This window comes from Haemaphysalis longicornis, unplaced genomic scaffold, assembly GCF_048455015.1.
Source record: "Haemaphysalis longicornis isolate Haplotype H1 unplaced genomic scaffold, Haemaphysalis longicornis Haplotype H1 scaffold_7, whole genome shotgun sequence".
Taxonomy (NCBI): Eukaryota; Metazoa; Arthropoda; class Arachnida; order Ixodida; family Ixodidae; genus Haemaphysalis; species Haemaphysalis longicornis.
In genome coordinates this window covers 43,913,582-43,928,816 of record NW_027526422.1, presented here as the reverse complement: position 1 = coordinate 43,928,816, position 15,235 = coordinate 43,913,582, and the positions used below count along the sequence as shown (strand labels likewise).

General features: G+C 46.3%; 1 protein-coding gene across 2 annotated transcripts in view; it reads left to right on the top strand.

Annotated features, from left to right (window-relative positions):
- The window catches only part of LOC144145410 (neprilysin-1-like), a 76,347-nt gene extending 62,207 nt beyond the window's left edge, over window positions 1-14,140 (top strand). For both annotated transcript variants that reach the window (XM_077677013.1, XM_077677012.1), the window contains exons 13-22: window positions 1,597-1,695; window positions 2,445-2,519; window positions 2,748-2,851; window positions 3,802-3,860; window positions 3,947-3,998; window positions 4,322-4,389; window positions 4,730-4,860; window positions 6,892-6,957; window positions 8,008-8,180; window positions 11,335-14,140. In XM_077677013.1, the coding sequence (XP_077533139.1) occupies window positions 1,597-1,695; window positions 2,445-2,519; window positions 2,748-2,851; window positions 3,802-3,860; window positions 3,947-3,998; window positions 4,322-4,389; window positions 4,730-4,860; window positions 6,892-6,957; window positions 8,008-8,180; window positions 11,335-11,434 (927 nt within the window). In that variant the 3' untranslated portion in view covers window positions 11,435-14,140. The remainder of the gene's footprint in view (window positions 1-1,596; window positions 1,696-2,444; window positions 2,520-2,747; window positions 2,852-3,801; window positions 3,861-3,946; window positions 3,999-4,321; window positions 4,390-4,729; window positions 4,861-6,891; window positions 6,958-8,007; window positions 8,181-11,334) is intronic.
- The last annotated feature ends 1,095 nt before the right edge of the window (window positions 14,141-15,235 follow it).

The window sequence follows — 15,235 nt, the reverse complement described above, 5'->3', positions numbered from 1 at the left end:
TCCACAGGTTAGGTTTAGGAACAAAATCCCGGGCCGTCTCCACTAACGTGAAACCTGGGGAGGGGCGAAGCATGCAGTGTAAAAATGCATTCTTGGCGCCTTGGCGTTTTTGCCAACGGAGATTAAACCGTTTAGGGTAGAGGTATACAGCTTTGCTGTAAAAGTCTCTTGTCTTTGAAGCACAAAGCTTTCTAGCGCGAAGCGTAAACGAGTGTCCCGGTGATTTTTTAGTACGCGTTACGAAGCGCTCCAGCATGAGGCGGAAACGCGTGTCCCGGTGTTTTTTTTTTTAGTGCGCGTTACGTTCTAGCGCGACGCGTAAACGAGTTTACCGGTGTTTTAGTACCGTGACTACATGAGATGATGATTGCGACGACGACAGGAGACGCCAGCAGCCCCAGTCCCTAAGGGGATTCGCCCCTAAAATCTCGAAAGCGGACCAATCATGCAACGCTCCGAACTTGCCCAGAAGTGCGTAACTAGCGAAGTTAAGGCAGTTAATTTCTATATTAGTGTCATACATCACCACAATCAGCAGCCTACTAATGTCCATTGCAGGACGAAGGCTTCTCGCATTGACCTCCAAGCGCTTCTGACCTGCGCTCCTTCTAAAACGTTCATACACATGTCATTGGCGAAAAGGAAGAACAATAGAACAATACAATAACCCAACGTATTTGGGTACACAGAGCCAAATCTGTCTATAACAAAATTCCCAATGAATACAACCCGCGTAACAATTCTGCACATTATTATACAATTATCTGACTTTGTGCAAGTATTTTCCCGCTATTATTAACGCTCGCTCCAGCATGCTCAAGACAACTCGGTGTCCGGCCAGATACGGTTGTTAGTACAGCGCTATATACGACGGCTCAGCTGAACCTTGAGGCTATTGGAAACGGATCCTTTCTTCACCTCCGGCAAAACAAGGGCTCCAGCGAACGAGCTTCAGCGCTTCAGGAGAGGCCTTCTTTTATTCCACGGGTGTTTGGACTATATCTGTTTAGCCAGCTTACACGACGCAGCATTTAGTTATTACCTCAAAAAGGATATGTGGTATCCTGCAAGTCGGTTACAGAGCCACCCAGTTAAACAAAAACTTAACGGTGCCAAAAGGTGGCTGAGTTAATGTTACGACTACATTACTGGCAGGTCATGTACTGCGCAGGACTACGACGGAAATGGAGATACGATGCGGTATTATGATTGAGAAATTTCAACCTAAGCGAGTTATGAGTATTATTTCATTCGTTTATTTCGGTGGCTACGTGTACCTATAAATTATGAACATTATGCAGAAGCTGAACAAGTGTTGCCACTGATGCGGGCTCATTACCCACCTCAGACGTCATATTGCGCATGTGATGTCTAGTGGTAACACCAAATTGTTACGTCATCTGCAAATTCGAAATTAAAATACTTGGATTCAGAATTTAGCGATGATTTACTGAGCCCAGGCAGTGAACGTACACCCATACAGCAGTTCATGACAGGCTGATTTGTATGTAGTCCACGTGTAGTTCAAGCTGGTAAAGCCCCCAAATGTTTTTTTCTCCGTGACTAACTTTGCTCTCGTTTTCGTTTCGCCTGAAGGCGGAGGAGATGATCAATGACATCAAGGCGGCCTTCCTAGAAATGTTATTGAATGTGGACTGGATGGACAATGACACGCGGAAGGTGGCGAGAGAAAAGGTTTGTGCGCTATTTTCCCTCTATTTCTCCTCGCTGGCTGGGCCAGATTCTAGTTTCTTTTGGATATACAAAGGAAAAGATATTCTCAGCTCTTTGCGTTGTTCCGATTTTCCTAATGACTGAAACAGCGTGAAGCACTGTATGTGGCCAACATGCGCGGACCAGCATAGTTTGAAGTTTGTAAAAAGTGAGGAGTAATACTTCGAATTTAAAGGGACCCTGCAACACTGTTTTGGACTTTTTTCGAAATCTTAAATTCTTGCAGAACGTATTCAGCACGCACACCCAGTACTTATATTACTGGGTCCCAAAGTACCTCAGCCAATAATTACTGTTCTACGCCCATCAGATAACTTGTAAACTCGCTCAAAAGATTTTTCTCTCTTATCCGGTCTTGACGTTCTTCGACAGCTCGAATTACGTTACTGAGGCCATGTAGCGGCTGTTCGTCGGTTTCCTTCAGTTGCAGCAATGAACGCTTTTCGATAGCAACATTAAAAAAAGACACAAAAACAAAGCAGAAACGGAAGGCGTATCTGGTGCGTCGAGCAAATCACGCAGTGCCGGTTTGTACTGGCGATAACTATAGCTTTCGCAGGGGTTCCAGACTCGAAGGAAAGATTGAAAGCGCTCATTGAAACTGTTACAGGGTCCCTTTAAAACATAAGGGAATGTGTAATTGGTTGTCGTTTTCAACTTCTAATTTAACGCTGTTATAATTGTGTCATCAACGGTGCCTTTCGTGCCAGGCCGAGCTTATGACTCAGAAGATTGGGTACCCTGAGTACATATCAAACCCTGCCGAACTGGACAAGGAATATGAGGTGAGTACACTGAGTCGCATTTCCAACACTCGAGAAACACCGCATGCCGAAAATTGTCCACCACCCCACACTATGTAGTTACCGTTGACATTGGGAAGAGTTCCCGCACAAGTCTCCCGTGAGTGTGGGAGTGTGTGACTGCAAAGAAGTGAGGGGAAACAAAAAGATCACAGCCGATAATTCCTTACTGCACACTTTTTGTAAGTAACGGCACCGTTATTGCCTCAGGTAGAGTTCAAACGTGACACCTACTTCGAGAACATCGTCAAGAACCTTCGGCACACGGCGCTGAAGATGGAAATGAAGCTCAGGAACGGTGTGGACAAAAATGAGTGAGTCAGCAGCTCTCCACTTCTTGGCGCCTTCCGGGCCGCAAATATAGCGGATTTATAGATGTAGGAGGGGGTGGTGGGGAAGGGAGTCCACGCGGCGCGCTAACGCCCAACTCAACATTGTTCTAGCTATCAGCGAATTTCGTTGTTAAGGTCATTCACGTGTAACGAATAATATCAAATAATAGTTGTTGTCATTTTGCTAAGCGCCTACTACTTCTGCTAAATTGCTTCATTTTCTTTGAAGTAAACTCGGTGTTACAGATAAATGCAGACTTTCCAGTAAGAAGGCAGTCATGGCATCAAGTCTAAATCGCGAAAGTAAGACCAACGCCGCCTCTATAGTATTGCCTGTCGCGTCACCCGTTTTTCAATGGAAATAGTAGGGACGCCTAGTTCATCCCCTTATCGGTGGTGTGGCGCGCGGAAGTGGGCCTTGCGACCCCTCTCGAGCTCGACACGTAGCTTGACAGGCAGACACCGAGAAAGGATGGACGCATAGGAGGCCACCTCACAAAGCCTGAACAAACCCTGCAAATTATGTCCTATAGTTTCCCCGAAGCAGTCGCTGCCAAGCGGGTGATATCCCGACACGGGAGCGCACGCGAAGTCTAGAGCGTGGGAAAGTGCAACAGGAGCAACAGGAAAGTGACTGGCCATTTTCGGCTGACGCAAGTGGCAATGTCAACCAGGCGGCGTTGGTAAAACAGGTATGATAGCCGCCCTCCAGTGTTTTCCGTTCGTCCGTCTACGTCCTGTGCTTTACCTGTTACGCTTACGCCACAGCTGAAACATTGTCGTAGCTTTCTGACCATAGCCGTAGTTGAATCAGCACATCTGCAGAGGTGCAACATCACCGAACGTACCACGACCCCGCGAGCAGAACTGTGTTTACTTGAAGCTGAAACAGGGTAACGAGCGCAAGCTACTACCTCCTATTCCTGTTGTAGGTGGATCACATATCCAGCCGTTGTGAATGCATTCTACACGCGGTCTAAGAACTTCATCAGTAAGTATACGTAGGTAATAATAAGAGGAGTATTTCTCGGACAACATCGTGTTGCTCCTACGCGTGGTAACACTCTTTCCTCGCAGGTTTTCCGGCTGGAGTGTTGCAACCGCCACTGTACCACCAAAACTACCCCAAGTACGCTATGAAGACTTTTTATAATTATAGTTGTAGCTGAAATACCGATCGCAAATAGACGTTGACACAGTTGATATGTCAATATATACGAAGTAAGCCAAAGGCATTCAGGCAAGCCTTTGGCCAGCAGACGGCTCTGCTGGCACATGCAAAAGTAAATCTTAATATCCTGCTTCTATGACGTATATAGTGATGAAACTCAGTAGGATTAAGGATTTGATGAGAGTTGTTTCAAGTAAACTAAGTAAAGGCGGCGTCTAATTTCGCTGTGTCGGTGTTGAAGATTTGAAGTGATCCATTTTCCAAGTTTTCCCCTTTCAAAGGTCCGTAAACTACGGAGGTATCGGTGTCGTCATCGGCCACGAGATCACGCATGGCTTCGATGACAAAGGTGCGTACGAAAGTGCACCCACACCGACAGGCAATAGTGCCAGATTGCCATGTTTATTTTTGCCCTAAGATATGCCCTAAGATAAAGATGTGCCCTTCTTATTTCCCGAAAGAAGGTGTACGGAGAAACACTTCTTAAACGCAGAAAATTTATTCAGGCAAATGCTCTGATCAGCTTATTTTTGTTGTTATTTGCAAGCATCTATCCTACACTGTTCCGCTTGTTTTGTCCTTCCTTTCGAATGAAATAGGGGGAGGACAGTTTTCTCCCGCGGCCAATCCTTTAATGTATCGCTGCTGTTTCTTTGGCGTCTGTGCTCCCTACACCTACCTCCTCCCAGGACGTCAGTTCGACCAGCACGGAAACCTGAAACAGTGGTGGAAGCCTGAGGCGCTCAACCTGTTTCATTCTAAAGCGCAGTGCATGATAGACCAGTACAGTCGGTACGTCCTGCCTGAGGTCAACATGAACGTAAGTTAATCTCACTAGACCTCTCATTCTGTTTTTAAAGGAACCATAAAGACAAAACAAAGCTTTGTTACACTTGGAAGAACCAACCTTTCGTAACTTTCTCACCTCCATTCCAGCCACGAACGACGTTTTCTTAGCCAAAGAAATTCAAAAAATTTTGAAAACTTTCAAATTTCACACTACAGCGACGCAATAGGGCCACGACTAAAAGCATAGTTTTCGGCGTGTTAACTGCACGTTAGTTTTAAGTGCTACAATCAAACGTAACTAAAGGCTACACTGCAATCGCCCAGTCACGCTACTTGGCGGTAGCTTTGGTCGGTGACCACTAACAGCCCAAACAAGATTCTGAGACGTCATACAGACGTCGTCGTAAAGCAACTATGGTTTCGCCACTGCTCTATTTGTTTTCCTTGATTAATTGCTTGAAATGTGTGGTAAAATTGTCACCATTGTTATTGGAACAAAGCAGCATTTGTAATGAAAAAAACTTGTAGTTTGTCTTCACGGCCCCTTTACACCCGTTTTGTTCTTCCTCCGTGCTGCAGAACGGGCCCCAACAGAAGAGGCTTCGTCAAAATTGGCTCCTGGAGTGAATTCGGCCTTTATTTTGTATAACCATAATTTTTTTCGAGATTCACGAAGATTTCACTTACGTCATATCCGCCACGGTTGTGACGCCAGTACAACGAAGCAAGCGGCCTGTAAAGGGTGCACCCCTGCAAACAGGGTCTTCTTCAGGGGAAGCAACCTTTAGTGCTAAAGAGTGCGTTATACATCGGGTTGTTCGTTTTCGGGTTTTATATTTTAACACGAAAGTGTTTTGTGCCGAGATACACCAAGATTTCACGGGCGTCATATCCGTCACGGAAATGACGCCAGTACACCTTTGCCCAAATGACCCCGGGTGCTCGCTGGACGTCGCTCACTGAGCACGCCCACAAGACAGCCGCCGACTCCCAAACCATGCTCTGCTGCAGATTTCGCTGCCCGTTTAACTTTCGTGTTTTACCGATTCCTATGACAAAGGAATAAACTACAGTTTTTTTTAAGAGAACGGAACCCCTTTAGTTCGTGCCCACTTTTGCAGCGGAGAGAGAAGGAAACAGGCCTTTATAGTAAAAGAAACCATATGGACCTAAACGTAGCGCCTGGAGAGGCATGCATGTAATGTGTCATCGCAAAAGGAAAAACAGCAGAAGGATGGCAATTTGGGCTAGTTGGGCTAGTTGGTTAAAAGTGACCATAGTGACCATGGAAAACAGCAGAGAGAGCGGAACCGTGCGGGGCGCAACGTGGATGACCGCTCGCCGAACGTGGTGGGGAGAGGAGGAAAGCCCCAATCACGTCGCGCTTCGCACGTCATCGCGAAACAATGGCACAGGGCAGGATCGGGCATGTACGCAACCACGGTAGCGGCCCATAGGCGGCGTCGCCAGGCTGCAGGCTGCCGAAACACCCGCTCATTGTGCCGTTAGATTGGAAAGTGTTGGCGCCGCGAAGATGCGTCGTCATGAAAACGCAGCAGTGGAAGTGTGCGAGGTCCTCCGTAGTACCGAGGTGGAGGATAGGGTACGAAGGCAGCTCATTTCCTGAGGATAATTAACGGAATACGCCTGAAAATTTGGGGTGAGTGAGAAGAGATCAACCGCAAGCTGTATCGTCTTGAGGGCCACATCTTGAGATGATATGTTGAGGGCCATATCTTCCTATCTTTCGGTCCTACGTTGAGCGTAGCGGATCTCAGAGAACCGTTACGAGTCCTAGGCACGCTGAAACGCCGACAACTGAGTACGCTTCTTAGTAGCTGGGCATTCTCGTGTGCGTACGCACACGCAAGCACGTCTGTGCTGGCACGCTAGTGGGAACCTGCTATAAGGCGAGCGATTGGGTGACGAGCCACTTGGCCAACTAATGTAAAGGCCAAGATGTTTTAAACGTTGAAGATTACAACCATGGCATGAAGCTTCTGCACTTCTAGCGGCCACGCTGCACTTGCAAATGACCTAACCGTGAACCCCTTCCATTTAGGTGAATGGCGTAAACACACAAGGTGAAAATATCGCCGACAATGGAGGAATCAAGCAAGCATTTAACGTAAGTAAGCTAGCCTGCGTTTTTGTTTAGCATGAGAGTGTTAGGCACTCAGCCTCACAAATTTGCCTCTATCATTCTGTCGGAGTGTGAAATCTGTCTCTCAAAATCACAAAACAAAAAAATGCCGCATGGGAAAGGAAGACTGTTACTAGGCAATGCGCTATCCAGGTGTGTTTTGCATACAATGCACAGCGGGTGGGATATGTGCGAGAGCTTTAGGTAGCTGCACAGGGTGCACAGAGGACGACAGTGTGGAAGGGTTATTGGAGTTTATATATTCGGGTTGCTGCCTACGTGACCTTATACCCCCGGGTATGTGCAGCGTATCACCTCTATCGCCTTTATCGTCTCGCAGTTGTTTTAGAGAAACGACGGGCCAAATATTCTTACCAGGTATTTTGGCAGCCCGCGTTCTGTGCATTTCTCGGTCCGTCGACACTCAGCAATATTCTGCACCAAGATGAGCACTAAAAAACTCACCCAGCTTTCTATTTTGCTGAATTATTTTTATCTATTTGAATCATCAGCATTGCGCTCGTCCAGCCAAAGGGCGTAAACGACGCCAAGCTCAACGAGTGTCTTTTGACCCCAAAGTGGTGGGTAAACTACGAGCGCAAGCCGCGCAGAAACGGGAGCATAATTATCTAGTTATTGAAAATAACAATAAAAAAGTAAAAAAATAAAAAGAAAACTAACCAAAAATAAGCAAGCACGCTCCCTCCCAGTCTGAGCCTTAAGCCTTCGAAACGTCCAGTGCAAAAGGCAAAGAGATTGGTCTGAACATGTTTTAGGCAAAAAAAGAGGAATTTGTTACAATTAAAAAAATGATGTGTCAGAATTAGTGGAGTGAACACATACCTAAAAATGAAATGTGAGCGTAAATGAAAGGGGAAAAATAGAAAGGTAATTTGTAGGTTACATCTACAGCGCACTTTTAAAAACTTCATATTTGTTGAGAAATTTGATTTGAACCAAGGCATAGAATACGCAGTGATCTTGCCACGCCCAAAGGTGTCGCTCGTGTTCTGCTCCGCACGTGTGCATTTTCAGGCGTACAAGCGCAGCGTGGAGCGCTACGGCCCCGAACCGCAGCTGCCAGGCCTAAACCTGACACACGACCAGCTCTTCTTCCTCACCTACGCCCAGATCTGGTGCGGAACCACGCGGCCGGAACACGCACTCACCACTATTCGCACCGGGAACCACAGCCCGGGACGCTTCAGGTACCCACACAGAAAGCCGCAAAATACAGTAAAAGTTCGTTAATTCGAACGTACAGTTAATTCAAACTGACGTTCTGGTCCCGGCACAGCCCTGCATATTTCAGTGGAGAAAAACTCCCGATAATTCGAATGCGTCGGTATCCAGAACGGTTAATTCGAACTGGGATCCCCTGGTTTGTATCGCTCCTCGCAGATGAAGTCGGTCCAGAGCGGTTACAACGTGTTGTCAATCCAAACCAAGCCAAATTTACTAGAGATGCAAAACAACGAAACAAAAAACCAACAGCGTAGAGCGCGCGCTGCGCTACTGCGACAGCTCATTTCGCTTCCGCAGTGGGCGCTGTTCGAGCTCCATGAACATTATTTACTAAATCACTTGCCACAAACATGTGGTAGCGCCTAATTCGCAATAACGAGTCCAGAGGTGGCTTCGTTGTGTTCTGCCCGCGCAGTTGGCTGCGATGTCCATTCATTCCAGCGCCCGCCCGCTAATTCGAACTCCGCTTAATTGTAACCATTTTGTGGTCCCCTTCGAGTTGGAATTAACGAGCGTTTACTGTAGTTGTTCGCGGTGCACTGCGGCTTTTAGCCGTACGCGTGAAGCGAGCTTTCCCGCACGAGACTGTTCCTGAACTGAAGAAAAGCCCGACACCGAAACGTTCTGTGCGCTGCAAACACACGCATGCTCGCAGGACTTTGGTCTATACACGCGCCTACGACTGAAGTTCTTTACACAATATCGTTTTGTGCCTCCTTTGAAGTGCAAAAGTGTGAGGTAAAGATAACTTTGCAGGCTTGACCCACAAGGTTTGCTAGAACTAGAATCGCACTACTTTTACAGAGTTAACTGTGCCCTGCTCTAACAGTATCATCGGAATTTATCGCTGTAATGTTCTGCGTTCGCTGGGTGATGATGGTTTCAGCTTTCCCACTGAGGCATTGAGCTATTTTATACGTGATTGCCGAAATCCATAATACGCCAGATCTCCCGCTCACGATATCCACAAGTACGCAACGTAAATTATACGGCAGTGCACGCAAACATTTGGCGTTCCTTAAGAAGACGGGAAGCGAGAAGAGAAATTAGCGCGGATATAAAGCAGCACGGTCGTGAATATAAAAAATATAAGCAGTTTCAACTGCTTCAGCCCCTTTCAGTTGATGAAAATGCTGCCAGGCTGTTGCAGGCGTCAGTCGTTAGCAGGCAAACTTTTGCGCGATCGTCTGGTAAGTGAGAATGGCATTGCGAGGAGCCAGCTTAAAAAAAACAAGGAGACTTGCTTCATCATCATCATCCAACAACAGCCTATTTAGGTCCACTGCAGGACGTAGGCCTCTCCCACTGACCTCCACCCGCCCTGCGCTGCCCCAGTCCATTCTTTACCTCCGAATTTTCTTATTTGTATCTATATCGATTTGATGGCTTTCCCTTCTAGTCCCGTCTCTCGGTATTCATTCTGTCACCCTCGTGGTCCACCTCTTGTCGGTTCGCCTTACTACATGGCCAGCGCAAGCGCATTTCTTTTTCTTAACTTCAACTATGATATCTTCTACTTGAGTTTCCTCCCTGATCCACGATGCTTGTTTCCTGTCCCAAAGTGTTACTAGGTATTATCATTACACGCGCCATGTCCCCCTGGGCCGACTAAAGTTTGCTTTCCAGTTGTTTCGTAAGGCGCCAAGTTTCCGGTCGGTATGTCATCACCGGTAGAATGCATTGGTTGTATACCATTCTTTTTAGGGATAGAGGGAGATTCTTCATTATTTGCGAGTGCTTGCCGAGAGCACCCAACCCATTCCTATTCTGCGCCTGATTTCTTTCTCGTGCTTGGGATCAGCACTGACCATCTGTCCTTAAGGTGGCAAAAATGCGCCAAAATTATTTGTGGCCCGGTTGACTTGAGTACAAAAGATTTATTTGTTCGCATCTTTGGGACATTCTTAGGTAGACGTGCAAAGACATCTTTTAATTTCGAGGACCCGTGTTTCTAGGACGTTCAATTGAGGGAAACAACTTCGACGGGTTCTACTCTATCGACTTCACGCACTATTACCTCACAGTTGATACCAAGAAACTATTATGTCACCCACATATAAGGATCCCTAGATCACCAAGGAACAAACTACAGCACTGTATACACTAAGAAACCGCTTCAGGTGAGCTTTACAACAACGTTTAAGAACAACGAATCGGGGTGACTAAATGGGCGAATTTGGCGAATGACCACGCCCAGCATGCGCAAGCTCTTTGGGGGCAGCCACATGCAGCGATGGCTGCAAGCGACGCGAGAAACGTAACCGAATGGGTACAGTAAACACGTAGCGTGCGTGACAGCGAGAAGTGAAATAATTAATACACTGTCCTCCATCATTGTCGCTCGCCGCTGCCGCTCGCTTGTGGGCTGCTTATGGCCACAAAGAGCGAGCGACGGCGTCAGCCGCGGTCGCGGCCCCCGGCGGCCTGTGTATAAATTTGTTCGCTTGTCGCTGTCGCCCACGTTACGTGTTTGCTGTGCCCATTGAGTTGCGTTTTTCGCGTCGCTTTTCGCAGTCCCTGCATGTGCTAAAATGTGCTTTGGTGTCCGGAACAAGAGCGCAAAATGGAAGACTTGCGCTGTTGTCCCTGCGGAGATTCTCTTCATTACTCAAATCGCATACTGGGCGTCGTCATTAGCCAAATTCGCCCATTTGGTCACCCCGATTCTTCGTTCTAAACTTTGTGGTGGAGCCCACCTGCGGCGATTTTTTTAGAATGTGATGAAAGCGGGAGCACAGGGCGCGCGCGTGCGTGCGTGCGTGCGTGCGTGCGTGCGTGTGCGTGCGTGTGCGTGCGTGCGTGCGCGTGCGCGTGTGTGTGTGTGCGTGTGCGTGTGCGTGTGCGTGTGCGTGTGCGTGTGCGTGTGTGTGCGTGTGCGTGTGCGTGTGCGTGTGCGTGTGTGTGTGTGTGTGTGTGTGTGTGTGTGTGTGTGTGTGTGTGTGTGTGTGTGTTACAAAAAAAAGTAACAGAGGAAAAGTTTGATATACTATGAGCTTTTTAATTACCACTTTATGAGTTTTAGCATTTATGTTTTCATATTCTCGTTTCTTGCTGTCTTTGCGATACCTGTTTGGCGAAATGTTTTTAATACATTCGAGCGCGTTCCACCACCCCCAGGGTCATCGGCGTCGTGTCCAATTCCGCTCACTTCGCCGAGGCTTACAAGTGCCAACCGGGAAGCCCCATGAATCCTCACAAGAAGTGCGTCGTCTGGTGAAAGACCATTCTGCCTCGTGTGATGCTGGAGAGAAAGGGGATTGACGCTGGAAACGCTCGAGCAGAATGAATCCCGAGAAGAGGTGCGTCGCCGAGTGAAACATCTTCCAGCCCAGGCTAGCGCTGCGGAGAGCCCCATCCCTTGCGTGTGTGTGTGCGCGCGTGTGTGGTGGGGGGTGTGACGACAACGCAAATGATGACCACCATGCGTCTAACCGCAGGCTGTTTAGGTGAACTGCGTAGGTACACGTAGCATCAAAGAGCATCGTTGGCGCTTAAAGGCGTTGGAATACTCAGTCGCATTGATTGTTCAGGCACTGATTCCGTTCATGCAGTCGTCTACCTTTTTTTCTCGCCGAGTGATTTACAATACCGGGTTAAAAAGAGAAGACACGCGTACAAAATACGAGGTTTTAATTGATGTTGTTGACAATGGAGTACATTGATATGTCGAAATGGCTCTGGTTTGTCCACATTTATTGCGTAGCATACGTACCGGGACAGTGGAGGTAATAAAACAAGGATGTCGAAGCTTTTCGTATGGAAACTACCCCCGGGTAGTCACGTTGCAAGCAGGAGTCGTCCCATGTACAAGGACATCTCGCGGAAATAGTATGAATACTACCATAAGGGGCATCGGCCACTTGTTGAATGCCTGAGCAGGGCCGGGGTCGGTTGTGTAATATGAACAAAATGGCGCCTGAAATGAGTCATAGCTTGGAACTGTTACACGATATCATGTTTTAGCAGTGTTTTTTTCTACATTTTCAAAACTCACATTTTAAGGTTGTACATACCTACTCAATACGCACATTTTTGACGATTCAAAATCCGCGAGAAGGGCCGTGTGTACAGTGCTCCGGCTTTCGCTAAATGTGCTGGAAGGCCCTGAAGGTGATAAGCCTTAAGGATGACAAGTAAACAAAACAAATTGTGAATCCGCTGTATGTTAATTTTGCTGCTTGGGTTTATTGTGGTGCTTTTAGGCACACACCGCTTACGTCAGCAAATCCCAAGCTAGAATCTCTTGGTGAACAAATTTTCGGAAAACATTATGATGACATCACATGTAAGATGGCCAAAAGAGTAGAATGTGACGTCTTGTCTGCGCGTTTTCATTTCTTAGGCCGAGCCCTACAAGACTTCATCGGCTAAAGACAAAAGGCTATTGCATTTCTACTTGTGGCAACTTATGCACTCTGATATGTAGTCTTTGTTCTTCTCGCAGTTTCTGTCTGTTGGTGACATACGTTGCATGCTTCCTCCACGAAAACCTCGATTTCCGTCAACTGATTATTGCAGTTTTCTGGAGGCACTGGAGTGTTAAGGCAGTGCACTACACATGTACTTTGAAGCCTTGTGTGATGAGGGTGTTTCTCCAGTAGCATATTGCCGCGATTTTGCAAAACGTGCCCCAGTATTTCTCTCTGGATTGTTTTAAATAAAATTTGTTTTGCGTGCAAGCGTTAACAATGGTTTGTTAGTTTCGAATAATGTTTCCCCGTGAGCAGATTGTTTCTTGCCAGCGAGTTCTTTTGTTAAGCTGTTGTAAATAGCGCAATCACCAGTTGTCACCAAAGTACCTCATCAGTAGCTCATTTTTGTAAGGTTAACGAAGTCACTCAGCGATAAATGCAACGACTCAATGTTGCAATGTTGCAACGACTCAATATTGCTGCACATGTTGCAAGGTTCTTAGTACACTCAGCGTTTATTGTGTCAGCAAATCGACACTTCGTCTGTTTGCTGCATGCTTTCATACTAGTGGCAGCAGCGCAAGTATGGATTTAAGTTTAAAAGTTTACAGGACAGCGGGTCGAAGTGCGGTCCCTCACCCTGTTATCCTCCAACTTCGTCTCGTCTGTGCGCTGTTGCCACCAGTTTGATTGTGTGATTACAACTTAGAATTACGTTGCTTTAGTTGATGTTCTTTCAGTAAATACTGACATCAATGTTCGCCACTTAGTTTACTCATCACCATATTAAAGTAGTATTTGTTACATGTGATCCCGTGTTCATGGACATTCGCGCGATGTCACCTTTCTTTTTCAAAAGGACTCACAGTTAATGTAGTGCTCATTGACGAGGCATACGATGGTTAATGGGCACCAAGACCATTTGAAAGTGCTCATTATTAATGTAAACTCTGATTATGATATGCCTGTTGATACCCCATGGCCATGGTTCGTAACTGTTCCTGTGGTGGCAATTAGTTATTCAATCTGTTATTTTGTTAAGTTTGTTAATTGTGTCAAGTTTTGATCTCTTCAGCGTTGTGTTGCTTTTCTGGTCTTACCTTGAAAAGATTTTACTCAAAGCGGTATTGGCAGAACTGCCACCGACTTTTAAACCAGTTTTTTTTTCGGTACCTTGGAGTTACAATACAGAAAAAAGAACTCTGATGTTCTTATTTTTATCGGGGAATAAGGATCATCCAAATAATGCGTATTCTATGTACCGCTTTTCCTTGTTTTCGTGTTTGTGATAAATTTTACATATCATGTTAGTTGGCAGAGTAAATTCGCAATTACCATTCCTAGAAAGTACGCAAAACAGTTTCTGATTTACCATTCATAATCCACCCACCTTGAAGTGCTAAGGTGTTTTCTCTGTAAACACACTGTGGCACTTGTGTGTGTCTAAACATCTGATTGAACACTTGTTTGAAAGATGGATTTTACTTTTACCCGTTACTCGTTTCTGTGAAAATAAAGTCTATGTTTTGTTCATTCTGTTTTCTCAAAGGCTTGTTTAAAGTCACACAACGGCTATGTGGGTGCTCTGTTTAAATAAGGTACTCCATGCAGGTAACGCATCGGCGTTCAAACCAACCTAATCCCAAAAATCTGGTCGAACAGGCAATAATGGGACCCACTCGCCGTTTGCACGTAATCAGTGGGCTTCTTCAACTTGAATTCCAGACCTTTGATTAGAAACATTGACTTGAAGTGCATTCATAAAAAAAAACACATCGAAGTTTACTTACGTGGCTGTGGAAATTTTCAAACAAGATACCATTGATGTGAATGGTCCGCAGACTATAATAATAGAGGGACATCTGAACTGTGCGTACACAGCTTTTCAAATGAAAGGCTTCATTTTGAGAGGGCAACTGGCGAAAGTCATTCGTAGAAAATGCTGAAATACTATGCCGTAGGCTAACTGAAGCCTTGAGCAAGTTTTAGATCACATTTATTCCCTGTATGAAAAAAAATATTGAAGGCTATATTTTGGCGCAAACGACTAACGGTAGCTAAAGATATTTTGGCGCAAAGGCATCTAACGGTAGCTTCAGATATTTTGGCGCAGAGGCATCTGAACGAATAATGGTAGCTAGAGATATTTTGGAGCAAAGGAATCTGAACGACTAACGGTAGCTAGAGATATTTTGGCGCAAAGGCATCTGAACGACTAACGGTAGCTACAGATATTTTGGCGCATAGGCACCTGAACGACTAACGGTAGCTACAGATATTTTGGCGCAAAGGCATCTGAACGACTAACGGTAGCTACAGATATTTTGGCGCAAAGACATCTGAACGACTAACGGTAGCTACAGATATTTTGGCGCAAAGACATCTGAACGGCTAACGGTAGCTACAGAATACAGCGTTCCCTACAGATCGTCGTACGGAGCTGTGCGCAGCAAGCGGAGCCGCTTGGTATGACTGATGCTTCCTTCGACCCCCGCGCATACGTCGGCATATTTGGAGCACGTCCCAAGCGCCGGAACGAGAACGTCAAAAGCGTCCAACTAAACCGAAAAACAAGCAAAAACAGAAACTAGGTTTCCCGCTGAAGG